The sequence below is a fragment of the Scyliorhinus canicula genome, chromosome 4 (genome assembly GCF_902713615.1).
Source record: "Scyliorhinus canicula chromosome 4, sScyCan1.1, whole genome shotgun sequence".
Taxonomy (NCBI): domain Eukaryota; kingdom Metazoa; phylum Chordata; class Chondrichthyes; order Carcharhiniformes; family Scyliorhinidae; genus Scyliorhinus; species Scyliorhinus canicula.
In genome coordinates, this window is record NC_052149.1 from 115,896,214 (window position 1) to 115,923,817 (window position 27,604).

The following is a 27,604-nucleotide window of genomic DNA, read 5'->3' on the forward strand; positions in this document are numbered from 1 at the left end:
TGTGGGCGCGGAAGGCCCCGAGAGTAAGGAGGGTATTTTTGGAGCGAAGAAGGGAGGTAGGGGGCCTGGCGCTGCCCAACCTGTGTGGATATTATTGGGTGGCGAACGTGGCGATGATTCGCAGGTGGGTGACAGAAGGGGAGGGTGACGCATGGAAGAGGCTGGAGGTTGCATCCTGTGCGGGTACGAGTCTGGAGGCCTTGGTGACAGCCCCACTTCCACTCCCCCCGGCAAAGTACTCCACGAGTCCGGTGGTGGTTGCGTCTCTCAAAATCTGGGGACAGTGGAGGCGGCATAGGGGGGGAAGTGAAGGCCTCAGTTTGGGCCACGATACGGGGCAATCACCGTTTTGCGCCAGGGAGAACGGGTGGGGGATTTGGGAGTTGGACAGGGCAGGCATCAAACAGTTTGGGGACCTCTTCTTGGATGGGAAGTTCGCGATTCTGGAGGAGCTGGTGGGGAAGTGGAACCTCCCTCCGGGGAACACTTTTAGGTATATGCAGGTCAGGGACTTTGTTAAGAGGCAGGTGGAGGAGTTTCCGCGGCTGCCGCCAAGTGGGGTGCAGGACAGGGTGCTTTCAGGGACGTGGGTCGGGGAAGGGAAGATCTCGGCTATCTACCAACTGATGCAGGAGGAGGAGGAGGCCTCAGTAGATGAGCTCAAAGCGAAATGGGAGAAAGAGCTGGGGAAGAGATTGAGGATGGGACGTGGTCAGACGCCCTGGAGAGGGTGCATTCTTCCTCCTCTTGCGCACGGCTCAGCCTAATTCAGCTGAAGGTGCTGCACAGGGCTCACATGACGGGAGCAAGGATGAGCCGATTTTTCGGAGGCGAAGACAGGTGTGGGAGGTGTTCGGGTGGCCCGGCAAACCACACCCATATGTTTTGGGCATGTCCGGCTCTGGAGGGGTTTTCGAAGGAGTGGTGGGGATTTTGTCTGAAGTGGTTGGGTCTAGGGTCAGGCCGGGCTGGGGGCCCGCGATCTTTGGGGTAGCTTCGGAGCCGGGAGTGCAGGAGGCGAGAGAGGCCGGCAATCTGGCCTTTGCGTCTCTAGTAGCCCGCGCAGGATTCTGTTACAGTGGAGGGACACGTGGCCCCCGAGTTCGGAGACCTGGGTCAACGACATGGCTGGGTTTATCAAGCTGGAGAAAGATCAGTTTGCCCCGAGGGGGTCGGTACAGGGGTTCTTTCGGCGGTGGCAGCCCTTTCTCGATTTCCTGGCGAAGGGGTAGAGAGTGGTCGCTCTCTGCAGCAACCGGGGGGGGGGGGGGGGGGGGGGGGGTGTGGCGGGGTGTGGGTTGGTGATGGTTGGGGGGGTATGTTTTTGCGGCGGTGGGTTTGTTATGTTATTTTCATCTTTTTTGTATTGCTATTCTTTTCTTGTTTTGGTGTGGAAACACGCCTTGTTTGTTTTAAATTGCGGGGAGAAAATTTGTTATTGTTATTATAAAACTTGAATAAAAATTATTTTTAAAAAAACAAAGATGACCTGCAGATTTTCGATTGTATGGTTAATTAGAACATAGAACATAGAACAGTACAGCACAGAACAGGCCCTTCGGCCCTCAATGTTGTGCCGAGCCATGATCACCCTACTCAAACCCACGTATCCACCCTATACCCGTAACCCAACAACCCCCCCCTTAACCTTACTTCTATTAGGACACTACGGGCAATTTAGCATGGCCAATCCACCTAACCCGCACATCTTTGGACTGTGGGAGGAAACCGGAGCACCCGGAGGAAACCCACGCACACAGGGGGAGGACGTGCAGACTCCACACAGACAGTGACCCAGCCGGGAATCGAACCTGGGACCCTGTAGCTGTGAAGCATTTATGCTAACCACCATGCTACCCTGCTGCCCTATTACTTGGATAATTCATACAAATCACTTTGGAGAAAACTTCACTTCTTGAAAAACTATTCCTATGTCATTGGCTCTGAGGTGATTTCCGATTATTCTGAGTCACTCTCCAAAAGATTTCATACCCGCTCAGCAATAACCCTTACCGTGGCACCTCCATGTAATGTACCACTCAGAAGTATCTGCACCAGAGCATCCTAAAAGACGTGTCTGAGGAATTCCCTCTCAGTACCATTACGTTTCTGTTTTGAACTTGTCTTTCTTGGCCACTACTAGCTCCACAGTGTTTTGACATTCCTTCAGGTTGCCCCTTCCACGTATTCAAGAATTATATACCATGGGGGTGATTTTGTGTCCACGTTCACCGTGACGTAAACAGTGATGCAGGCCCAAAATTGCACAAGAGTGAGGAAACGAGATTCTCACTAGTGAGATCTCATTTCCTGATTTCCCCCACCCTTCACCAGTGGCGTAACAGGGTTCCTACCCTCGGGAACCTCATTTAAATGTATTTTAATTAATCTGAATCTTATTAACAGGCCTTCCCGCCACATGACCCCCTCCTCTCATTAAATATTCAAACCTCGCCAACGTTTACAAAAGCTTCAGAAGAATGGGATTCAGTTGAGGGGATCCCACCCAGAGTGCCAATTTACATAGAACCCCCAGGGGGAGAGGCACATTCCTGGGCAGTGCCCTGGTATGGCTCCCTTGCAGAGTTTGGAATGGCCCCCAGCACTGCCGCAGCACAGGTTGAGCAGTGCCAACTTGAGCCAAGTGCAGTGCCAGGGACAGGCCCACTTGGGGTCCGTTTAGTTAGGGGACCCTTGAGGGGATCACTTTATTAGGGGTTCTTTCTGGGGGTCCCTTGTTAGTCGGTATCTGTGGAGGTCCTTCTAGTTATGGGGTCAGTGTGGAGGGTCCCTCTAGTTATAGGATCCCTGTGAGGGGGTCCCTCTAGTTATGAGGTCCTTCTGGGGGTCCCTTTAGTTAGGAGTCTCAATGGGGAGTTCCGTTAGTTAAGCGGGTCCCTGTGGGGGGGGGGGGGGGGGGGGGGTCTGTTTCATTAGGGGGACTCTGTGGGGGGTCCTTTTAGTTAGGGTATCTCTGTGGGGGGACCCCTTCAGTTAGCGGGACCCAGAGGTGCCTCCCTATTCATTTTATTTTAATTTTGTACATAAATTTAGAGTACCCAATTCATATTTTCCAATTAAGGGGCAATTTAGCGTGGCCAATCTACCTGCCCTGCACATCTTTGTGTTGTGGCGGCGAAACCCACGCAAACACGGGGAGAATGTGCAAACTCCACATGGACAGTGACCCAAAGCCGGGATTAAACCTGGGACCTCGGCGCCGTGAGGCAGCAGTACTAACCACTGCGCCACCGTGCTGCCCTGTGTCTCCCCATTCTTGGGGTCCCTGGGACTCTCCCAATTCATGAGGTTCCTGGGGGTAGTCTCTCTATTAAGGTGGTCCCTGGCGGTCTCCATATTCATGGGGCCCTAGTAGGAGTCTCCCCATTCAGGTGATCCTTGAAGGGAGTTTCCCTAATAAAGGAGTCCCTTTGGGTGGTCTGGTGAAGGAGCAGTGGGCAGGTAGTGCATTGTGCGGAGGGCAGGAAAGTAGGTTGTCAAGCCCGCTAAATTCATTTCTATCCTCCTCTGGCACGCGGTCGTGAACCTGCATCCTGGTGCCAGCGACGGGGGGAGGGGGGGGCGTGTCCGAGCATCGTGATCGGATTGGCGTCCGGCTCCGATTTTCCCCGACGCCCAATTCTCCGTCCCATCGGGGAATGCGTTTCAGGCATCACGGGAAGGAGAATTCAGTCCTTAATATATAACTTTATCAGCTGAGTCACTAAAGGCCAATGAAGTTATTGTAGTTGAGACTGACAGACCTACAAGATCAATAAGTTTCCATAGAGGGCAATTTAAGCTTTGTGTGATATTGTAAAACGGTAAATAACAGTTAAGTTACTGTTTAGACATCTCTCTTTATATTCATCTCCATCGGCCCTTGAAAAATATAGCAGGTATTTCTGGTGTTCTGTCCAAGTGAGAAAACAACCTACCAAAGTGAACGCTTCTCATTATTCTCTTGGTTTCTAGACTTTATGCCAGCAGGTCTCCTGCCCAGAGAGCAGCCTGACGATCTGCTCCCACCATCCGAACAACTGAGCAAAGAACTGCTGCAGGGGTAGATCTCAGGTGGGACACCTGCATCCTACCAATGCTCGATGGTCCACCTGAAATATCACGGTGAAATCCCAAAAAAACACCGGTTCTTAAATAGATTTAATCTGCTTGGCACCAGGGTCAGCTGCAAATATTCTAGGCAAAGCGACTATAACATGAAACAAATTAATTAATTTGGTTGTTCCAGTTGGTACAACCTATGAGCTACCCAGAAGACGAGCAATGGGCAGACTTTGGTTGGGGTAACTGGCATAAACCTCCCACCTTCTACAGCCATAGATTCGTCAGGTGTTGGCACCAGAGCCAATACCTCTAGCCCTGTTACGCCAATCTCGGCTGGAACCTCAACTCATGGAAGACTGGCACGGTGATGCAGCGGTTAGCACTGCTAACTCATGGCGGTGAGGACTCAGGTTCGAACCTGGCCCTGTTTCACTGTCTGTGTGGTGTTTGCACATTCTCCCCGTGTCTGCATGGGCTTCACCTCCACAGCCCAAAGATGTACAGGCTAGGTGGGTTGGCCATGCTAAATTGCCCCTTAATTGGAAAAATTTTATAAAAGAAAACTTTCGGAAGACTGCAATCTTATCATTTCACTCACCTTACTTCTTTTGAAGAGAGACAGCAAAAATTAGCAAGTTTAGTGTCACGAGTTCCTGAATAAACTCATCTTTGTTCCACTTTGCGAGCATGAGCCTGTGGTAAGATACTTGATTAAAAAAAGGGGGACTAGCTGAAAAGCCAGTCCATTGTGAGACAAATGCAGTGCAAAATGGAACTAAAAGAGCTCAAGGTCCTTCTATACACACCACTGCCGACATTCATTATTCCCCTGCAAGATTTTTAAACATGCGTGCTTCAGCCTTTCCCTCTACATGCTTGAGACCAAGATCTATGACTATTCCATCTGCCTTGGCTACAGATGCCATGGCCACTTCCCAACAGAAACACTGACACAGTGTGTAATGAAGGGTACTCTTTCCGACAGCATAGCGCCAGCACTTGCCTCCAGAATATTAGAATGATTTTCAATTGGATTAACCTTGCATTTACGTCTCTTGAGGCTAAGTGCCTGATGGTAACATACACCATGGAGCTCGGCTTTGTAGCAATCGCAGTCCAAATGTGACATTTGGAAGGCGATTCAGAGTTTTCAAGTGAACGCTTTACTCTAAAATAGCTTTGCACAAAGTATCTGGGTGGGCTCAACTTAATGAAAGAAATATAGATACTACTTGCGTATGTTTCAATACCTATTGCATGGCCACCAGCACACATGTACTCCACCAAGTTCAGTTCTGGAGGAGGTGAGCAATCTCCATAGACCTGCTCACACAGAGTAAAGTCTTCTGTCCAAGTGCCATCTTTAGTACATCGGATGGGCTCCTGAGGAAAGGGTAATACAACAGTGTCAATAATAATGATGACTATAAAAGTGTCAAATGTTAAATGCTAGCTCCGAAGCCCTCTTTATCACACATATTAGAGTGCTCGGATATCACTTGGCATGAATCTTGATGTTTCACTGCAAAGGTAGCACGAAGGTGGGTTAACAGAGGGGAGAGAAATGCATTTGAGTACACTGAAAAATGAAAGTGCTGCAAACACTCAACAGGTCAAGCAGCATCTTTGGACAAAAAAACCAGCTGAATATGACTCTTCTTCAGAACGAAGGAAGGTAGAGACCCTTTGTTCCTTCTGACTACCATCAATGGTAAGTAATGGGATGGAGCATCATATTCCACTCTAACACTAACTTCATTTAATTTTGGAATACTGTTATTGGAATAACTAGTCAGTTTCATCCTAGTTTTATGCAAGGGATTATTATTTAGGGACTTCTTATACATTCCTTCTGAATTAAAAAGGGCATCAACAGTGGAAGTAAGTTGTGAATTTGTGATTTTCATTTTTACTGTGGGGACCTGCAATTATATTTTTAGCTCCATTAATCTTGTCTTCCATGTTCTCTGACTGAATGCAAATTTTGATCTTCCTGTTCGATAACATCAACTTCTGATTCCATGGACGGAATTCTCCAACCTCAAAGCTTCCCTATGCCAGCGGGAAACCTGCAGGCAGGGAGTGCTGCCAATGGGACCAGAGAATTCCCGTTGCCAGCAAATGGCCGGAAAATTCCAGCTTGTATCTAGCGTTTGTACATTCGAGGATTTGCAAACTCCTGAGCTAACTTTAGATTTACCACAACCTCAACCTGGTGCATAGCCACGACCTGGTGCTTTACTGCAATCTGGGGCATTATTTCTTTCTCTCCTTCTGTTTGCTATCGTGATATGACCCATTTTCCCTCAGGCGCAGCAGATGTTAACCAGTTAATACGAGACCGCATCTGGAGTATTGGGCACAGTTTAGTTCTCGTTATTTGAGGAGCGATGGAGTGACATTAGAGGCAGCTCCAAGGAGGTTTATTAGGTTGGTTCCAGAGATCAGGTATTTGTCATATGAAGAGAAATTGAACAGTTTAGGCCTATACTCGCGAGACTTTAGAAGAATGAGTGAAGATAAAATTAAGGTATACAAGATGATAAAAGGTTTGGACAAATTAGACGTGTGGGGAATTCTATAACGAGAAGTCATAATCTTAGGCCAAGTGGTAGCAAATTTAAAAACGGAGTTTAGGAGAAACTACTTCTCCCAAACGGTTGTAAATCTGTGGAATATGCTACCCCAGCGTGCGATGGATGCTGGGACAGTGAGTAAATTTAAGGAGGAGTTAGACAGATATTTAATTGGTAATTGGTTGAAGAGTTATGGAGAATGGGCAGGATGGTGGAGTTAAGGCCAAGTTGAGAGCAGCATGATCAAAGGGTGGAGCAGACTCAATGGGTTAAATGGCCTAGTTCTGCTCCTATGTCTAATTTACTTATAAAGATATATTCATGCATTTACAAAGAGGGCCAAGTAGCAGACATGCTCGACCTTTACTCTGATGCTAGGACATCCCGTTGATCTACCAGACTGGAAATGGGGGCATTTCGATGGTTGGTGGCTACTATGACAATGGTTACATCTAACCTTCTGACTCAGACTGTGAGCCTGGCTGCCGGGGCCTGGATTTTGCTGAAATCCAGTGAACCTCCCTTGCTAGTTCAGATAAAAAAACTCCACTGAAATTTGCAACTCTCATTTTCTTCCATTTCCATGGCTGCAGCCAGATCAGAGTCCTCCTTCCATGTTAGCTTGTTGGCTATGCTCAGAAGTTTGGCCTGTATTCTATTGCCCTACAGGCCTCCTGCAAATGTGCCTCTAAGATTAATTTCTAAGTTTGAGCCATACCCATGGTTTGAGAATGTAGTTTACAACAGTCTCACTTGGCAGGGACGGAGTATGATAAAATGCTCAGCTATTACAACGTGCTGCAGAAAATATTTGTGAAGGTAATGAGACTAAAATCAATGATTGCTGTATCCCTTGAGCATTTATAGACTATTTATGGGTGGCTTTATAGACTAAGGATGCAGTGGTTTTGATCTTCCAGAATTCCATGCTTTCTAGGACAGTCCGCATGGATTTGAAAGTAGCAAATGTAACCACACTGTTCAAGGAAGGGGAGAGAGAGAGACAAGGAACGATAGACCATTTGTCCAGACATTAGTAGGAGGGAAAATGCTGGAATTTATTATTAGAGACATGGTAACAGGACTAGAAAATCACAATACGATTAAGCAGGGATTATTTCAATGTTTTGGACTCATGGGATTGATAGTGATATATTAACATGGATTAAAAGAGTAGGAATCAAGAGGTCATTTTTGGATTGATAGATGGTAACTAGTGGGGTACCTCAAGGATTAGTTCTTGGGCTTCAGCTATTTACAATTCTATTTTGGATAATTTCAATGATTTTGGTCACAACATTAGTGGTTTCACAACATTTATCACCCTTTTCAGTAAATATTTAAGTGACGGAAATAGCAAATACTGATTTTCTGATGCGAACCAATTCAATCTGGAACAAAAGTTAATCATACATTTGGTGATGTATTTGCGATTCCCAAAGAGGGCCAAGTACCAGGCATGCTGGGTTTTTATTCTGATGGTAGGACATCATGTACAAGTTTCAATGTTGATCTACCAGACCTATTGTAGCAAAGCCATAACAAGGCACCTGTTAGGTGTTGAATAGTAGTAATAGTAACATTATGGTGGGGCAGGCAATAAACAAAGAAATAGAGGATGCATGTAGAAATGGTACAGCAGTTATCATGGGGGATTTTAATCTACATGTCGATTGGTTTAACCAGGTCGGTCAAGGCAGCCTTGAGGAGGAGTTTATAGAATGTATCCGCGATAGTTTCCTAGAACAGTATGTTCTAGGAAAGAGAACCTACGAGGGAACAAGCGGTCCTAGATCTTGTCCTGTGTAATGAGACAGCATTGATTCATGATCTCGTAGTTAGGGATCCTCTCGGAAGGAGCGATCACAATATGGTGGAATTTAAAATACAGATGGAGGGTGAGAAGGTAAAATCAAATACTCGTGTTTTTTGCTTAAACAAAGGAGATTACAATGGGATGAGAGAAGAACTAGCTAAGGTAGACTGGGAGGAAAGACTTTATGGTGGAACAGTTGAGGAACAGTGGAGAACCTTCCAAGCGATTTTTCACAGTGCTCAGCAAAGGTTTACACCAACAAAAAGGAAGGGCGGTAGAAAGAGGGAAAATCGACCGTGGATATCGAAGGAAATAAATCAAATTGAAGGAAAAAGCATACAAAGTGGCAAAGATTAGTGGGAGACTAGAGGACTGGGAAATCTTTAGGGGGCAACAGAAAGCTACTAAAAAAGCTATTAAGAAGAGTAAGATAGATTATGAGAATAAACTTGCTCAGACTATAAAAACAGATAGTAAAAGTTTTTACAAATATAGAAAACAAAAAAGAGTGGCTAAGGTAAATATTGGTCCTTTAGAGGATGAGAAGGGAGTTTTAATAATGGGACATGAGGAAATGGCTGAGGAACTGAACAGGTTTTTTGGGTCGGTCTTCACAGTGGAAGACACAAATAACATGCCAGTGACTGATAGAAATGAGGCTATGACAGGTGAGGACCTTGATAGGATTGTTATCACTAAGGAGGTAATGATGGGCAAGCTAATGGGGTTAAAGGTAGACAAGTCTCCTGGCCCTGATGGAATGCATCCCAGAGTGCTAAAAGAGATGGCTAGGGAAATTGCAAATGCACTAGTGATAATTTACCAAAATTCACTAGACTCTGGGGTGGTCCCGGCGGATTGGAAATTAGCAAATGTGACACCACTGTTTAAAAAAGGAGGTAGGCAGAGAGCAGGTAATTATAGGCCAGTGAGCTTAACTTCGGTAGTAGAGAAGATGCTGGAATCTATCATCAAGGAAGAAATAGCGAGGCATCTGGATGGAAATTGTCCAATTGGGCAGACACAGCATGGGTTCATAAAGGGCAGGTCGTGCCTAACTAATTTAGTGGAATTTCTTTAGGACATTACCAGTGCGTTAGATAATGGGGTGCCAATGGATGTGGTATATCTGGATTTCCAGAAAGCCTTTGACAAGGTGCCACACAAAATGTTGCTGCATAAGATAAAGATGCATGGCATTAAGGGTATAGTAGTAGCATGGATAGAGGATTGGTTGATTAATAGAAAGCAAAGAGTGGGGATTAATGGGTGTTTTTCTGGTTGGCAATCAGTACCTAGTGGTGTCCCTCAGGGATCAGTGTTGGGCCCACAATTTTTCACAATTGACATAGATGATTTGGAGTTAGGGACCAAGGGCAATGTGTCCAAGTTTGCAGATGACACTAAGATGAGTGGTAAAGCGAAAAGTGCAGAGGATACTGGAAGTCTGCAGAGGGATTTGGATAGGTTAAGTGAATGGGCTAGGGTCTGGCAGATGGAATACAATGTTGACAAATGTGAGGTTATCCATTTTGGTAGGAATAACAGCAAATGGGGTTATTATTTCAGTGATAAAATATTAAAACATGTTGCTGTGCAGAAAAACCTGGGTGTGCTTGTGCATGAGTCGCAAAATGTTGGTTTACAGGTGCAACAGGTGATTAAGAAGGCAAATGGAATTTTGTCCTTCATTGTTAGAGGGATGGAGTTTAAGACTAGGGAGGTTATGCTGCAATTGTATGAGGCCACACCTGGTGTATTTTGTTCAGTTTTGGTCTCCTTACTTGAGAAAGGATGTACTGGCACTGGAGGGTGTGTAGAAGACATTCACTAGGTTAATCCCAGGGCTGAAGGGGTTGGATTATGAGGAGAGGTTGAGTAGACTGGGAGTGTACTCGTTGGAAATTAGAAGGATAAGGGGGGATCTTATAGAAACATATAAAATTATGAAGGGAATAGATAGGATAGATGCGGGAAGTTGTTTCCACTGGCGGGTGAAAGCAGAACTAGGGGGCATAGACTCAAAATAAGGGGAAGTAGATTTAGGACTGAGTTTAGGAGGAACTTCTTCACCCAAAGGGTTGTGAATCTATGGAATTCATTGCCCAGTGAAGCAGTAGAGGCTTCTTCATTAAATGTTTTTAAGATAAAGATAGATAGTTTTTTGAAGAATAAAGGGATCAAGGGTTATGGTGTTCGGGCCGGAAAGTGAAGCTGAGTCCACAACAGATCATCCATGATCTCATTAAATGGCAGAGCAGGCTCGAGGAGCCAGCTGGCCTACTCCTGCTCCTAGTTCTTATGTTCTTATGAATGGGATCCAGTCTCCTACAAAAACAAGGCAGTCTTTTTGTTTTGACAAGCTGAGGAGGTTTAACAATTATGTCTTCTCGTTACAATGAATGCCAATGTTGTGCAATGGAAAATTTTCCTCCAGTAAGTATGCACAGGTTAGAATCAAACTTTTTTTTCCTTTTTAAATTTTAGAGTACCCAATTAATGGTTTCCAATTAAGGGGCAATTTAGCATGGCCAATTCACCTAGCTTGCACATCTTTGAGTTGTGGGGGTGAAACCCACCCAAACACGGGGAGAATGTGCAAACTGCACACAGACAGTGACCCAGAGCCGGGATCGAACCTGGGACCTTGTCGCCGTAGGCAGCAATGCTAACCACTGCGCCACCGAGCTGCCCTAGAATTGAACTTTGCAGATAAATAATAGAATGTGCAAACCTCTTCTGCCCTGTCTGGTGCAGCACTGTCTAAATACAGAATAAACCCCCCCTCCCCCCCCCCCCCCCCCCCCCCCCACCCATGCACTGCTCAATCAATCATTCCCTAATAAGTTTGAAAGTCAGACCCAGAATAAAGCTCATTTCACAGTGCCAAAGACTTGCCTTGCCCTGATCACAGTGTGCCAGTTATTTTGATGTGATATTTCCATTTCAGGCATTCTGAAACGCTTGCTGAAACTACATTACCCAGGGTTTTATGCTACGCCTTTGCAAACCCTAAAGCCCTAAAGGAGTTGAGACTCCTTCCCCCAAACTAATTTAAGTTGAAGCCTTCCAGTCCTCAGCATGTGACTGAGAGCATAGCATAATGACAAGGCCAGGTGCCACTGGGGAAAACAAAAAACTTTGCTGGCCTGAGCATAACGTGGCCAAAAATTAATATCTGTTTCATGAATCTAATTATACACCCCAAGAGCCTGAAGAGGGTATTTATAAAAACACACTTACCAATCCTTACACCACCCACCCCATCACTACCTGACAGGTAATTCAAAGGATGTATTCATAACATTCAATTTAACCAGTTTAGTTTTATATTTCAAAAGCTTTAGCTGAACTTTCACTGCACACATTGCTCTGTATTTGTACTAATCTTATACTCCACTGTGCTTCGAGTCATTAGTTGGATAATTCCAACATTTAGGCCACCTTCAGTTGGCTCCATTGTATTCCCTTCTTGTTGTGGTGATATCCATGTATACATCAATGTATATAGTTGTCTATCAGTGCACATAGTTATCGGTACGACCTCCGGCCAGCAGGCGGCGTTAGAGATCTATCACGTGACTCAAGATACCCACCAGTTGGTAGTAAGTCGTACAAGAATATAGTTGTACTTTAGAGTAGCTTCAGGACAATTCGCTGAATTCATTTAGTTCATTTAGTAGTCATCGTATGTATTATAGTTCGTTAGTTACCTTTCCACTTGTTTGTTAATAAATTATCTTTATAGTTAAACAACTATATAATAAAAATCTTTCTTGTCACAAGCAGGTCGACATTTACACTGCAATGAAGTGACTGTGAAAAGCCCCTAGTCACCACATTCAGGCGCCTGGGAGAATTCAGAATGTCCAATTCAGGTAACAGCACGTCTTTCGGATTTCTGGGAGGAAACTGGAGCACCCGGAGGAAACTGACACAGACAGAGGGAGAACATGCAGACTCCGCACAGACAGTGACCCAAGCCGGGAATCGAACCTGGGACCCTGGTGCAGTGAAGCAACAGTGGTAACCACTGTGCTACCGTGCTATATGTTCTGTGTACATCATTACAATGATTGTCACAGAACACAACACTTGAGATTGTAACAATCCTCCACGTGGACAGTCACTGGACACAAGAGGATGTCTGATCCGGGGCTAAGGATGAACCAGCTACACAATGTGTGGCATGCATGGATCAGGTGGCAAGCTGCCATCAGTTCCTCCGATAGACCTTCAGGCGCAACACTGATCCTGAATTTTGCAACAAACAAGCAAGGAGTAAGACACACCAGACAGCCGCATTGGTATCACAGATACTATTAGATAATGATTGTACTTTATGAAGCAAGTGCCTCTGATATGGTCAACTTGCTTAATCTTAGAAAATTTTATTGGGTATCACTGATGTCGCAGGTTGATCAACAGATAATCCACTCTCAACAGTATAGTAATCAGAATTAGGTTTGTTGTTGTAATACTACAGAATCTGCTGCGGCGTTGCTTAGGGGCAGCATCATGCATTGTTCTTAATGATTAGTTTAAGCCTAGCCTGTATCTAAAAAGGGTTAATTAGTCAAACTGTAGCTACTTCCATACTTCTGAGGTAAACGAGACATCAATTTGCTTTCCACTATTTGTAGATTTCAGGCTGTTTGTCAATGACTGGCTTTCTTTATCATTTTTTGAACACTGTTTTGCTACATCTGTACCAATATATGAGATGTGGTACATGATGGACATATACTAGACATTTGCTGTCCAGTATCGCTGGTCAATTGTAAATAATAGACCATAAACATTGCTTGCACTCGGCCTGTTCCCTTTTGTCATCTTCCATATTTTACACGTGCCCTGTTTGATAAGAAAAGCTGGTCTCAGAGATGGAAATTTCACACTGGCACAGCAGGAGCAATATCCAACAGCTGGAGATGAACACTGATTTTCAACCAGTTGGCACGTGACAGTACCTTTGAGAAATGCGTGTTTAAGAAATGTACCTTTAAGAAATGTGTGTTTATCAGTGATGTCAGAGTATGGGTGGAGCTGGACTGTCCGTCAGCTTTTTACTTTTGTTTTAGGCTGTTTGCTGCAGGGTGTGTTTTAGTTTTGTTTTCAGAGCTGGAAAGCTGCAGTCACAGCCAGAAGGTGTATCAGTCTCTCTCTCTGTAATCTAAAGACTGTAAATCGATCCTGTGGTGATTTAAAAATAATAACTGCTCCCAGTAGTGACTTCAACCTGATATGCTTCTGTTAAAAGTTTTTTAAAAGTCTTATGGATGTTAAAAGGACAGATTAAGGATTACTTCGTGTTGTATTCTTTGGGGGTGATATTTGAATTTATGGTTGCTAAGATGTTCACTGTATGTTTTAAAAAGGTGAACTTGAGTTCATAGAATAAACTTTTCCATTTCTGCTTACCGCACCTATAGAGCGGGCTGTGTGCTCCCCATACCACAATCTATAAAAAGTTGTGCATCAGGTGAATTCCATGATACACTTTGGGGTTCTCTGAACCTGGGCCCATAACAAATTGGGGGCTCGAGGGGGATAAATGTCTATCTATTGGATTGGCTTAGTGAACTTGAAGACAGTGAGGGGTGAGCATATTGTGCGGTTGCTTTCCAAGTGTGGTATTTTAGTTTAAGTAGGGAGCTTGTTGTGGGCAATAGCTCTTTCAGAGGCTCTGAAGTTTTTGGGGTTGGAGACGGTCACACGCAGTACCTTACGGACAGAGACTAAAAACAGACTTTTAGATTTGGCAAAAACATTGCAGTTAACATTACCTGACAAAATGCGAAAAGGTGAGGTAATTATGGCGGTGGCTAAACATTTAAAGTTGCCTGAGATACAGTTTGACTCATTAGAAATGGCAAAGATCCAGTTGCAGATTAAGCAACTTGAACATGAAAAAAATTAAACCAGCTTGAATATGCAATGAGAGAAAAAGAAAGAGAAAGGGAGATACAGATCGGGGAAAAAGAAAAGTCGAGAGAAAAAAGAAACAAAGAAAGAATAGCCTCCGCGGAACAAAAAGAAAGAGATACAGAGGAAAGGGAAAAAAGAGAGAGGGTTTTAACTTCAGAAAATGGATATGAAACATAAAAGTCAGTTAAAATTGGCGGACCTAAAGGGAAACGTACACGATGAGGATAGTGAGAAAGAGCATCACAGTCGAAGGCTTGGTAGGGATCTATATAAATATGTCCAAGCATTGCCACGGTTTGATGAGAAGGAGGTGGAAGCCTTTTTCATTTCATTTGAGAAGGTAGCCAAACAAATGAAATGGCCACAGGATATGTGGGTATTACTGATTCAAAGAAAGCTGGTAGGTAGGGATAGTGAAGTGTTTGCATCACTACCGGAGGAGGTATCTGAGATGTATGAGGGGGTGAAAAAATCCATCTTAGGTGCGTATGAGCCAGTGCCTGAAGCCTACAGACAAAGGTTAAGAAATTTAAGGAAATAATTTGATCAAACATACATGGAGTTTGAAAGGATCAAACAGAGTAATTTTGATAGGTGGATAAGGGCTTTGAAAATAGACCAAACGTATGAAGCTCTCAGAGAAATTATACTTTTGGAGAAGTTTAAAAATTCAATTCCTGATGTAGTGAGAACTCATGTGGAAGAGCAGAGGATTAAAACAACGAGATTAGCAGCCGAAATGGCAGATGATTATGAATTAGTTCACAAATCAAAGCTTGGTTTCTGACATCAGTTTCAGCCTGTGAGGGATAGAAACTGAGGACTTGAGAAATACTCAAGTGGTAAAGGTAAAGGTGATCTGTGGGAGATAATAAGGAGAGTGTAATGAACTCCAATTGGCTTTATTGGTTGGGCAATTGGAGTATGTGCTCCCTCAAGGATAGCTCATTGAGGGGGCCCATATAATCACCTGTGTAGGCTTTGTGAGCCAGTCTTAAGTTGACTGGACTGCTAACTGCTCCTGTAATATCGTTATTGTAAATAAATATTGGTGTGGTGACGGAACTCCTGCTTCCCGTGGATTACTACAGTGGCGACGAGGTAAACTACGAATTTTGCGGAGACCAGCTGCCGCACTCGGAGGGTAAGCCTTGCCATTTTAAAAATGCCGTTTTTTGGGCGGTCAGAGGCATTCGACCCGGCTATTGAGGACTGGTCCCGGTATGTGGAGAGAATGTGTTACTTCTTCCGGGCAAATGATATACTGACGGACGAAAGTAGACGGCTAATCCAGCTGTCGGCGTGCGGACCCGCCGCTTTCGCCATTATACGTAGTCTGACTTATCCCGATGCGCCGGACACGAAAACTTTCCAAGAAGTAACGGAATTGGTGAAAGAGCACTACGACCCAAAACCACCCCTCATTTTGCGTAGGTACAGATTCTACACAGCGAAGCGGGAAGACAGGGAGTCAGTCACGAATTTCTTGACCCGCCTGAGAAGGCTGGCGGAAAAATGTGAGTTTGGCCCGACACTAAATGGAATGCTTCGTGAAACGACCTCACAATACAGAAACGCCTGTTGGCGGAAACGGAGCTAGACTGCAGGCAGGCGTTACAGCTCGCTCTGTCCCTAGAAAAGGCAGCAACTGGGGCGCAGGAACTACAGGGCACACCAATGGAGGTAGATACCTGTGAGAGGGACTACCACAATGGGTCCTGCTACCAGATAGTCGCTCTCAGGAAAAACCTGAGGAATAGAGGGAAAAAGAAAAACCCCAGAACTGCCCCCAAGTCTGCCAGGACTAACTGGAGACAGAGGGAAGTACCGGCTGAGGCTCCCCCAACAGAGAAGGAGCGTTTCTAGCACCAGACAGAGTGGGGTAACAACGACAGAAACCCTAGAAGGAGGTGGCAAAAGAGGAATAGCAGGTGGGGACGCAGGGAAGTACACAACCTAGATGCCCCATCCTCCTCCGAAGGGGAACAATTATATAATATTACAACGAAGAAAGCAGAATCCATTAGGAGTACCCCACGGGTGAACGGGTGGCCGACAATAATGGAAATAGACACGGGTGCGGCCGTATCAGTAATGGGAGTGGCAGCATTTAGAAAAATCAAAGATGGACTCCAGCCACTAACCCTAACAAAAACTTCGACAAAACTTAAAACCTACACGGGGGAACCCCTGGAAGTTCTAGGCACGACTCATGTACCTGTGGAATATGAGAAACAATTGCTCAGATTATCGTTGACGATAGCAGAGGGCTCCGGACCGACCTTAATTGGACGGAACTGGCCGAAAGACCTAAAATTAGATTGGATGAAAATTTTCCAGAGTGGAAGCGGGCAGTTGAGTGGAGTACTCCAAAAATGCCCAGAGGTCTTCCAGGAAGGTTTGTGGGAAATCATAGGCACCAAAGCAACTTTGCACGTGGACCCAGAAGCCCGTCTGAAATTTTGTAAGGCCAGGCCAGTACCTTTTGCATTTAGGAAGAAAGTAGATGACGAAATAGAAAGGTTACGGCGCGATGGCATTATCAGACCAGTACAGTTCTCGGAATGGGCAGCGCCGGTGGTACCAATTTTGAAGCCAGATGGCTCGATACGTCTCTGTGGACATTTCAAACAGACAGTAAACAAATACGCACTGCTGGACAAATACCCAATCCCGAAAATAGATGACCTATATGCCAAATTGGCAGGTGGGTTTTTGTTCACGAGACTAGACACTAGACTAGCCTACCTGCAGTTAAAACTGGACAAGGGTTCCCAGACGTTCGCTACGATCAACACCCTGAAGGGCCGTTTTCATTATATGAGGCTACCTTTTGGAGTGTCATCAGCCTGCGCTATATTCCAGCGTACGATGGAAAATATTCTGCAGGGACTACCGCAGGTGGCGATTTATTTGGACGATGTCTTAATCACGGGTAGGACAAACAGGGAACACTTAAGGAACCTGGAGGAACTGCTCAGGCGTTTCAAAAAAGCAGGCGTACGGCTAAAAAGGGAAAAATGTGTTTTTCTGGCCCCACAAGTGACGTACCTGGGATATAAAGTAGACGAGTCAGGCTTACATCCATTAGAAGACAGAGTAAGGGCAATAAAAGAAGCCCCAGCTCCCACCACGGTCCAGGAGTTACGATCATTTCTAGGGTTGGTAACCTATTATGGAAAATTTATTGAAAATAGGGCGTCCATCCTGGAACCCCTCCGCTAGCTATTAAAAAGGGGGCAAGAATGGAAATGGTCCGCCCGCCAAAACCGAGCATTTAGGGACATTAAGGAACACTGTCATCCGAAAATGTCCTAGAGCATTATGACCCAAGGAAGGAGTTGGTGGTCACTTGTGATGCATCCCCCTACGGGGTAGGAGCCGTCTTAGCCCATAGAGGAAGGAATGGGGAAGAACGGCCAATAGCCTATGCTTCGAGGACCTTGGCGATGGCTGAGAGGAAGTACGCCCAAATCGAGAAGGAAGGACTGGCGGTGATATTCGCAGTAAAGAAATTTCACCAGTATCTGTACGGGTGGAAATTCACCATAGTGACGGACCATAAGCCGTTATTAGGGTTATTAAAGTCAATACCCCCGATTGCATCAGCTAGAATCCAACGCTGGGCGTTGCTACTGGTGGCATATAGATACGTTCTGGAGCACAGACCGGGAACGCGAGTAGCACATGCAGATGCTTTGAGCAGACTTCCCCTCCCGGACACTCCGCCGCAAATACCAAAAGTAGAGGAGACAGTAATGACTCTAAATTTTTTGGACACCCTACCAGTAGACGCACAACATATTCGGTTGTGGACGCAAAAAGACCCAGTTTTAGCCAAGATGAAGCATTTACTGCTAACAAGGGAACTGGAAAGACCAGTGGAGCCCCAGATGCACCCATACTAGAGCAGAAGGGACCAAATAACCGTAGAAGATGGTATCCTATTATGGGGAGCCCGGGTAATTGTACCAGCTCAGGGCCGTCAGGCAATCTTAACTGAGTTACATCACGGACACCCAGGGGTGTCTAAAATGAAGATGCTAGCTCGAAGCTACGTTTGGTGGCCAGGTTTGGACACAGACATAGCAGTCTTGGTACATTGGTGCCAGGAGTGCCAACAGAGGCAAAGAGTGCCACCAGCGGCGCCATTGCACCCGTGGGAATGGCCAGGCAGACCATGGACCCGCCTGCATATTGACCATGCCGGCCCTTTCATGGGCTCAATGTTTTTGGTGATAGTGGACGCCCACTCCAAATGGTTGGACGTCCACCGGGTAAACACGGCAAGCACAGCATCGACAATTGAAAAGCTCAGGGCCTCGTTTGCAACATATGGACTTCCGGAGGTATTGGTGTCGGACAACGGAACGGCATTCACAAGTGGGGAATTTGGAAAATTCCTGAAGAAAAATGGAGTCCGTCATATCAAAACGGCCCCTTATCATCCAGTAACCAACGGCCTGGCAGAGAGAGCGGTCCAGACACTTAAAGCGGGACTCAAGAAGCAGCCGGCAGCGTCAATAGACACAAAGCTCTCCCGCTGGCTGTTTGATTACAGGACCACACCGCATTCCACAACGGGCATACCGCCAGCTGAACTCTTAATGGGAAGGCGGCTGCGAACGAGTCTGAGTCTCCTTTTCCCAAATTTAACGGGGAAAGTGGAGAAACATCAGGAGGCCCAACGCAGGGGGCATGATAATAGTCGGCATCAGAGACATTTCCAGGTGGGGCCACCGGTTTGGGTCAAGAATTATGGGAATGGACCAACGTGGGTCAAAGGCACGGTAGCATCCCAAACAGGGCCCATATCCTATGAGGTTTCAATAGGAGGTAAGGTGCCGAAGAAACACCTAGACCAAATAAGGGCAGCGGAACCACACCTGGAGGCAGGCGAAGCAGGACCGCCTCAAGCTGGGATAGCCCAGACGGAAAGGATACCCACACCCCAGCCCCGAGCAATTTCTCCAGACCCCGTCATCCAGTCATCAGAGTCGGAGATGGACACACTCAACGAGGCCGCCGCGACACCTCTCCCCGAGGAGGAGGAAGAACAACATCCAAGGAGGTCGTCAAGGAAAAGACGGGCACCTATAAGGTACACCCCGCCCACTTCGGAGAACGACCCGGCGGACGACAGAGGTGACAGACCCAGACATGAGGAGCAGGAGGAGGCTCAGAGGAATGCCAGCTGGCAGGAATTCCTCGGACCTTGCGGGGGGGGGGGGGAGGGGTGTAGTGAACTCCAATTGGCTTTATTGGTTGGCCAATTGGAGTATGGGCTCCCTCAATGATAGCTCATTGAGGGGGCCCATATAATCACCTGTGTAGGCTTTGTGAGCCAGTCTTAAGTTGACTGGACTGCTAGCAGCACTGTTTGTAGCTGCTCCTGTAATATCGTTATTGTAAATAAATATTGGTATGGTGACGGAACTCTTGCTTCCCGCGGATTACTACAGAAAGTGTCCCTCAGATTAAAAGTGAAATCCAGGAAGGTAGAAGAGACATGAAATGTTTTAAATGTTTTCACTGTTATAAACTAGGCCATGAAAAGTCAGTGTTGGCGGTTGAAGAAAAGCACTGGGAAGGCTGATGTGGTAAAACAGGATATGACAATGGGGTTTGTTAAAGCGGTAGAGGAAAGCCCAAGTGAAGCGAAGGAGGTACAAAAGATTGTACCGCCTGATCAAGAGGTGATTGATAAGAAGATTCTTTAAAGAATTTACTTGTGTGGGTGAAGTTTACTCATGTGTATCAGGAGGAGCAGGTAACAAAGTCACAAATTTAAGAGATATGGATGCTAGTCAATCTTGAATGGTAAGAGATTAAGAGTTATGTAGTTTGGGAAGAATATTGCCAGAAAGGTGGTAATATGTGGTATTCAGGGTGAGAGGAGTAATGTTCCATTATCTAAGGTAAGGTTGGAAAGTCCAGTGAAGAGTGGTGAAGTGGTAGTAGGAGTAATAGAGAAACTATCTTGTCCAGGAATACAGTTTATCTTCGGTAATGACATAGCTGTATCACAGGTGGGAGTGATGCCTACTGTGGTTGATAAGCCAGTGCAAAATCAGACAACTTAAGTGTTGAAGGACGAATATCCTGGGATTTTTCAGGATTTTGTAGTAGCAAGGTCGCAAAGTCACAGGTTAAGACAAGATGAGAAATCAAAGAGTGAAGATGAAGTGCAATTATCAGAAACGATTTTTGATCAGATAGTTGAAAAAGAACAAGAACAGGTAGAGGATGAGGCAGATATTTTTAGTTCAGGAAAATTGGCGGAGTTACAACAGAAAGATATAGAAATAAAACGGATGTATCAGAAAGCATGTATGGAAGAGGAATCTGAGTGTATACCAGAGTGTTAGTTCTGTAAAAGTAATGTCTTGATGAGAAAATGGAGACCTTTACTTATACGAGTGGATGAAAAGTGGGCAGAAGTTCATCAAGTAACATTGCTGGTAGGGTATAGAAAGGAGATGTTGCGAGTTGCACATGAGATACCAATGGGAGATCATTTGGAAATAAGGAAAACTCAAGCTAAAATCCAGAAACATTTTATTGGCCTGGACTACATAAAGATGTAGTTAAATGTTGTCAATCGTGTCACACATGACAAGTGATAGGGAAACCTCAAGCATTGATAAAACCAGTGCCCTTGATACCCATTCCAGCATTTGAGGAACCTTTTACAAGGGTCCTAGGACTGCTTCCTAAAACAAAAAGTGGGAATCAATTTGTTTTGACTATAATGGATGTGTCTACTAGGTTTCCAGAGGCCATTCCAGTATGCAATATTACAGCTAAAAAGATTGTGGAAGAGTCACTTAAATTCTTTACTAGATATGGACTACCCACAGAAATACGATCAGATAAAGGATCAAATTTTACCTCCAGGTTTTTCAAAGAAGTTATGGATAGCTTAGGAATAAAACAATTTAAATCAACTGCGTAGCATCCAGAATCGCAGGGAGCATTAGAAAAGTGGCTTCAGACATTAAAGACAATGTTGAGGGCTTACTGGCACGATTATCCAGAGGATTGGGATAAAGGAACTCCATTCTACTGTTTGCAATGAGGGATGCACCAAGGGAGTCAACCAAATTCAGTCCTTTTGAACTAATTTATGGTCATGAGGTAAGAGGACCACTTAAATTGATGAAGGGAAAACTGGTGAGTGAGAAATCGGAAATTACATTATTGGATTACGTGTCAAATTTTAGGGAACGATTAAATAGAGCAGGTTAATTGGCTGGAAAACATTTAAAAGTTGCACAAAATGTGATGAAACGGGTCACGGACAAGAAATCCAAAGTTCGTAGTTTTGCAGTGGACATAAAATTTTATTGTTGTTACCTGTGATAGGTGAGCCTTTAAAAGCTAGGTTTTGTGGACCTTATCAGATTGAATGGAAATTAAGTGAGGTGAATTATGTGGTAAAAACACCAGATAGAAGGAAGACTTACCTAGTGTGTCATGTGAATATGCTCAAAAGGTACTTTGAAAGGGAAAGAGAGAACAAGGAGGTTTTAATGATTCTAACTCAAAGTGACAAACCAAATCCAGATGACTGTGAATTTGACGTACCTCAAATTAAATTGGAAAACAAGGATGTTCTTAAAAATTGGGATAAATTTTTGAGTTACCTTCCAGAGGAAAAACAAACTGACCTGAAAGAGTTATTGATATCACATGGGCAAGTTTGTGGAGGTAAATTGGGAAGTACTAAAATGGCTATACATGATGTAGATGTGGGAAATGCTGTTCCAATCAAACAACATCCATACAGACTTAATCCTTTAAGAGTTGGGAGAGGATATAGAGGACGGGTTCTGGTGTGAGGTGCTCCGGCGAGTGAATGCCTCCACCTCGTGCGTGACGTTGGTGCTGATACAGCTGGAGGTGGTATACAGAGCACACCTCATGAGGGTGAGGATGAGCCGATTCTTTGAAGGAGTAGAAGATGTGTGTGATTTCGGAGAAAATGTGAAAAAGGAGAATAAAAATATTTAAAACAAAAAAAACTAACAAAGTCGTTCCAGGATTACCCAATTGTGCGGTATACATCGACGATCTGGTAATTTTCAGCCAGACATGGAAAGAACATTTAAAACATCTGATGGAGTTACTCGATCGACTTCAGGAGGCAGGTTTGGTGACAAACCTAGCCAAAAGTGAATTTGGAAAAGCCCAAATCACTTTCCTTGGTATTCTTTGGGGGTTGTATTTGAATTGATGGTTGCTAAGATGTTCACTGTATGTTTTAAAAAGGTTAACTCGAGATCGTAGAATAAACATTGTTTTGCTTTAAAAAATACTTTTCCATTTCTGCTGTACAACACCTGTAGAGTGGGCCGTGTGCTCCCCATACTACAATGTATTAAAGGTTGTGGTCAGGGGAACTCCATGATACACTTTGGGGTTCTCTAAACCCGGGCCCATAACACAGTGTAGGAGACTATTACTCTCATTGGCTTTGCCATACCTAATCCAGGAGTGATCTGTGCAGTAACCAGGGTGCCTGACATACGACACAGAGAGCCGCAAACCCAGCACCACTACCCCTTGTACTTTGATGGCCCACCACTCACAGAAGGAAAAGATGGATCAGATCCCCCACAGCTACAGCAAATAATGGGTCAGCAATGCAAATCTATGCAAGGAATCAATTTTGAGGCTACATTTAAAAAAAATATAGTCAACATGTGCCTTGGTAATCCATCGCAACAGCAGGTTGTGTAAACACACGACAGACAAAAGGGAGCTGATGCACAAAGATTGATGGACGTAAACATATGCCTCACGGCGCCAGGGGACCCAGGTTCGATTCCGGCCTTGGGTGACTGTGTGGAGTTTGCATGTTCTTTCCGTGTCTGCGTGGGTGTCTTCGGGTGCCCCGGTTTTTTCCCCACAGTCCAAAGATGTGCAGGTTAGATGGATTGGCCATGCTAAATTGCTCCTTAGTGTCTGAAGATGCGCAAGTAAGGGTGATTAGCCATGTTGAACTGCCTTTTAGCGTCCAAAGATGTGCCGGTTGCGGGGATAGGGCGGGGAAGTGGGCCCAGGTGGGGTGTTCTTTCAGAGGGTCGATGCCGACTTGATCCACTGCTTAATCGAATAGCTCATTCGATGGGATCCCTGTCTGGGATGCAGTCTGCAAATGGCAATCACTGCATGTTCATTTTGGTTCCAAAATAAAAGCCAATAATGTTTGAATTTTATGAACACTGGAAAGTATCCTGCCCTAAGCATAATGAGTACACTTTGTTCCTTTGCAATTGCGTTCCAAGAGTGTATTTTTGACACAAAAAAGAAAGGCTGAACCACACACAGTGTCCAAGAACCGACTGGAAACTGTCTACATCTGAATTTTATCTTGACAGTGTGTTCTTAGTAGCCATCATGAGATACAGCCACCATCAATCCCCATTATATCATCAACGCAAAGAACAAATTTTACAATACAGTGTATGATGCTTTCAAAAAGACGGAGTGCCTTACAGGCCACAGGTTACTGAGTGACCGAACAGTAGAGCGTTAAGTGGGCTGTGTAACAGGAATGACAACAAGAGTGGCTTTAAAAAAGAGATAAACATCCCAAGCCATTTCACAAGAGGGCTAATAGACAAAATGTATCACTGAGCCACATATTGGGATAGGTAATCTAAACTTGATCAAACAGGTAGGTTTTACGGATCTGAAAGGAGGGGAGAGAGAGACAGAGGAATTTAGCAGGGGAACCCCAGCGCTTAAGATCTTGGGAACTGGTCTTGGCAACTGAGACCTTGGCAACTGGGGCAGCACGGTAGCATAGTGGTGAGCACAATTGCTTCACAGCTCCAGGATCCCAGGTTCGATTCCCGGCTTGGGTCTCTGTCTGTGCGGAGTCTGGACGTTCTCCCCATGTGTGCGTGGGTTTCCTCCGGGTGCGCCAGTTTCCTCCCACAGTCCAAAGGTTATGCAGGTTAGATCGACTGACCATGCCAAATTGCCCTTAGTGTCCAAAATTTCCCTTTGTGTTGGGTGAGGTTACTGGGTTATGGGGATAGGGTGGAGGTGTGGGCTTGGGTAGGGTGCTCTTTCCAAGAGCGGGTGCAGGCTCGATGGGCCAAATGGCCTCCTTCTGCACTATAAATTCTATGAAGTGAAGGCACGGTTGCCGTTGGTGAATAGGGTTGCCAGCTCTCCAGAATTATCTTGGAAGTCACCAGGAATTGAAAATTAATCTCTAGGAAACTTCTGGGAGTGACAACCCAGGGAAAAAATCTTTTGACCATGATATCAACAATGTAAAAAACAAATTTTAACATCCTGTGGATGATGCTTTCAGAAAGACGGAGTGCCTCACAGTCCACAGCTATCTTTTGAATGGCCATTTTTATCTTTTGACCATTTTTATTTGGACCAACAGCCAATTATCATGGGATGCGGATCCGTAACGCGCAATGATGAGTTGGATGGCAGGAGTGTGGGGTGAGGTAGTTAAAGTCAGCAAATCATTTCAGGAAACCTCTAGGAATACATGCAACCAAAGTTAGCAACCCTATTGGTGGAGCAATAAAAAACAGGGATGTGCAAGTGACCCGATTTGGAGGAATGCAGAGATCATGGAGGTTGTGGGGCTGGAGGAGTTTACAGAGATGTGGTAGGAGGAATCCATGGAGTGATTTGAGCACAAGAATGAGAATTGTAAAATTAAGGCGTTAATGGTCCGGAAGTCGCAGACCAGCGAGCACAGGGAATAACAGGTGACCAGGACTTGGAGCAACAAGGGTAAAAGCTACAATAGATAGGGCGATCCAAGGGTAGATATGATGGTTGCAGGAATGGCCACTGCAGCTGGAGTGAGAATGAAAACCAGGCTGCTGCCTGGTGAACTGGAGGATGCACAAAAATATAGAGAGGTTGAGAAAGTCATGAGGGTAGAGTCAGGGAGGGCAAGACATAGAGGGATTTAAGTTATGGCCGATAATTTTCACATTGGTTTTCTAGGGCCTGGAAGCTGGTGCAACCTAATGAGAGCGAGTTTAATCAGACTTCAGTCCTTAATGCAGATGAGAACATGACCACAGAATTGTGAGTGAGTTACCATTTGTAGAGGGTGCAAATAGGGAAAAAAGTCAAGGCAACTTTGATTGACTGTAGCCACGCTACTTGTCAACAAAGGAGGCAAAAACCTCCAAAAGGTGTCCAGGAGTTCTGACTAGATGCAGAAAATAAAGTTTTATTTCCGACCATCCAACAATAAGCTCGGACAGCTCATAATCCTAAACAGAAAAGCACCTTTACGGGGCAGCTCAGTTTAAGTGATGCCTTCCAGCGACCTGCTACCAACATTAAAAAGGCTAGAGCGAGACACAAAGGCCGGGATTCTCCAAAATCCCGGCTAAGTGTTGACGCCGCCGTAAATACCGGAATGTTTCATGCTGGCATCAACGGGCCCCCTGGCCCAGCAATTCAGTGGCCCACAGGGGGCCAGCACGGCACCAGAGTGCTCTACGCAGCGCTGGCGCTAATACACGGCCCTGCGCTGCAGGCGCAGGTCCACGCATGCACGTGGTGGCCGTTTCCTCACCAGCACTGCGCAACATGGCATAGCGACACAGCAGGCCCGCACAGAAGAAGGTAGGCCCCTCCCAGATCGCGCGCGCCCACCAATCGGTAGCCCCCGATCATGGGCCTGGCCGTCGTGGAGGTCCCCCCGGAGTCTGATCCCCCCCGTGCCCCCACCAGGACGGCTGAGTTCCCGCCGCGTTCCGCCAGCGTGGTTCACATATGGTACCACCCAGCGGGAACTCAGCCGGTCGACCGCGGAGAATCGCCACAGGGGCCTCTTTCAATGGCCCCAGACTGGTGCCACGTCGATTGCGCAACTGGCACCAATTGCCGGAGAATCGTGACCCGGCGTTGGAGCGGCGTGGCGGGAATTTTTGCCGTCAACGATTATTCTCTGACCTCGTGATGGCCCGGAGAATTCCGGCAAAAATCACTTGCATCAAAACTTTAAAAATGTCCCTTCAGTCTGGTTGCAACTCAACTGAAATGACACTTTACTCAAAGATCCAGAGCACCAGGAGAGCCTCCAGTATCTAACCAGGGTTTTGTACCTTCCAGCTCAATGTAAATTACATCACAGTTTAACAACTTTAACATTGATGTACAGGCAAAACCATTTTGCTGGATACTACGATGTGATCACTTGTGTAATTGCACACAAACCCACATGTAAATCCTTTAAGTATTCTGTTGTACACACAGGTGAGGGGATGAAAAGTAAGGAAAGATGACAATCGCCATCAATGATTAAGCCTCTCCATTAGACCCATTTGATTAGCCAGTACAACCTTGTCCAGTGTCAGCTGATGTAGCCATATAAAATGGCCACCTGCAAAGGACCATGGGATTTGTGGTCAATTCGGGACACAGCCTCTGCTGCGTATTGTGCAAAGAAACCAGACTTGGCTGAAACTTGTATCCATTAAGAGTCGATCAGCATTTCCACCCGGACAATAGAGTTTGAATCAAGGAGTTACAACAGTAGCAGACTAACCGGTGCCACCCCCCCCCCCCCCCCCCCCCCTCCCTCCTATTTGGAAAGGCCTACGTGCCTGGGACAACGATAGTTAGCACCCGCCCAGCTATCGAGCTATCGACCCCCTAATTGGCTGAATTCGATGAGGGTGATCGAGAACCCTATTGATCCATTGGACCCGCCCAAAAGGCGCAAAAGAGACAAAAGATAAAAAGCCCTGCACACTAGAGCTCGATCTCTTTTGGGACCGGCTTGTGTGTGACCAATTGCAGCAGAACAACCAAGTTCAAGGATCCGCGACCATTCCTGAAGGACAAGCCCAGCTGAGACGAACCCAACAATTTCCGAACCGACCACGTGGACCCGGATAAAGACCTGGGGCGGGATTCTCCCCTACCCGGCTGGGTGGGGGGTCCAGGCGCAGCGGAGTGGCACCAACCACTCCGGCGTTGGGCCTCCCCAAAGGTGGGGAATTCTCCGCACCTTTGGGGGCCAAACCCTCACATTGAGGGGCTAGGCCCACGCCGGAGAGGTTGGCACCACGCCGACTGGCGCCAAAACCGGCACCAGCGGCCTTTGACGCTCGCCACCCGGCGGCGGGGCTGGCCGCTGACGTCACCACTGGCACATGGGCGCTGGGGGATTCTCTTCCGTGTCCGCCATGGTGGAGGCCGTGGCGGAAGAGAA

The 27,604-nt window shown here is 45.8% G+C and overlaps 1 protein-coding gene across 1 annotated transcript in view; it reads right to left on the bottom strand.

Moving 5' to 3' along the window:
* Window positions 1-27,604, bottom strand: part of LOC119964909 (pappalysin-2-like) — a 569,527-nt gene that overhangs the window by 140,186 nt on the left and 401,737 nt on the right. Inside the window, exon 18 of the mRNA XM_038795012.1 lies at window positions 5,316-5,448. Within this exon, the coding sequence (XP_038650940.1) occupies window positions 5,316-5,448 (133 nt within the window). The remainder of the gene's footprint in view (window positions 1-5,315; window positions 5,449-27,604) is intronic.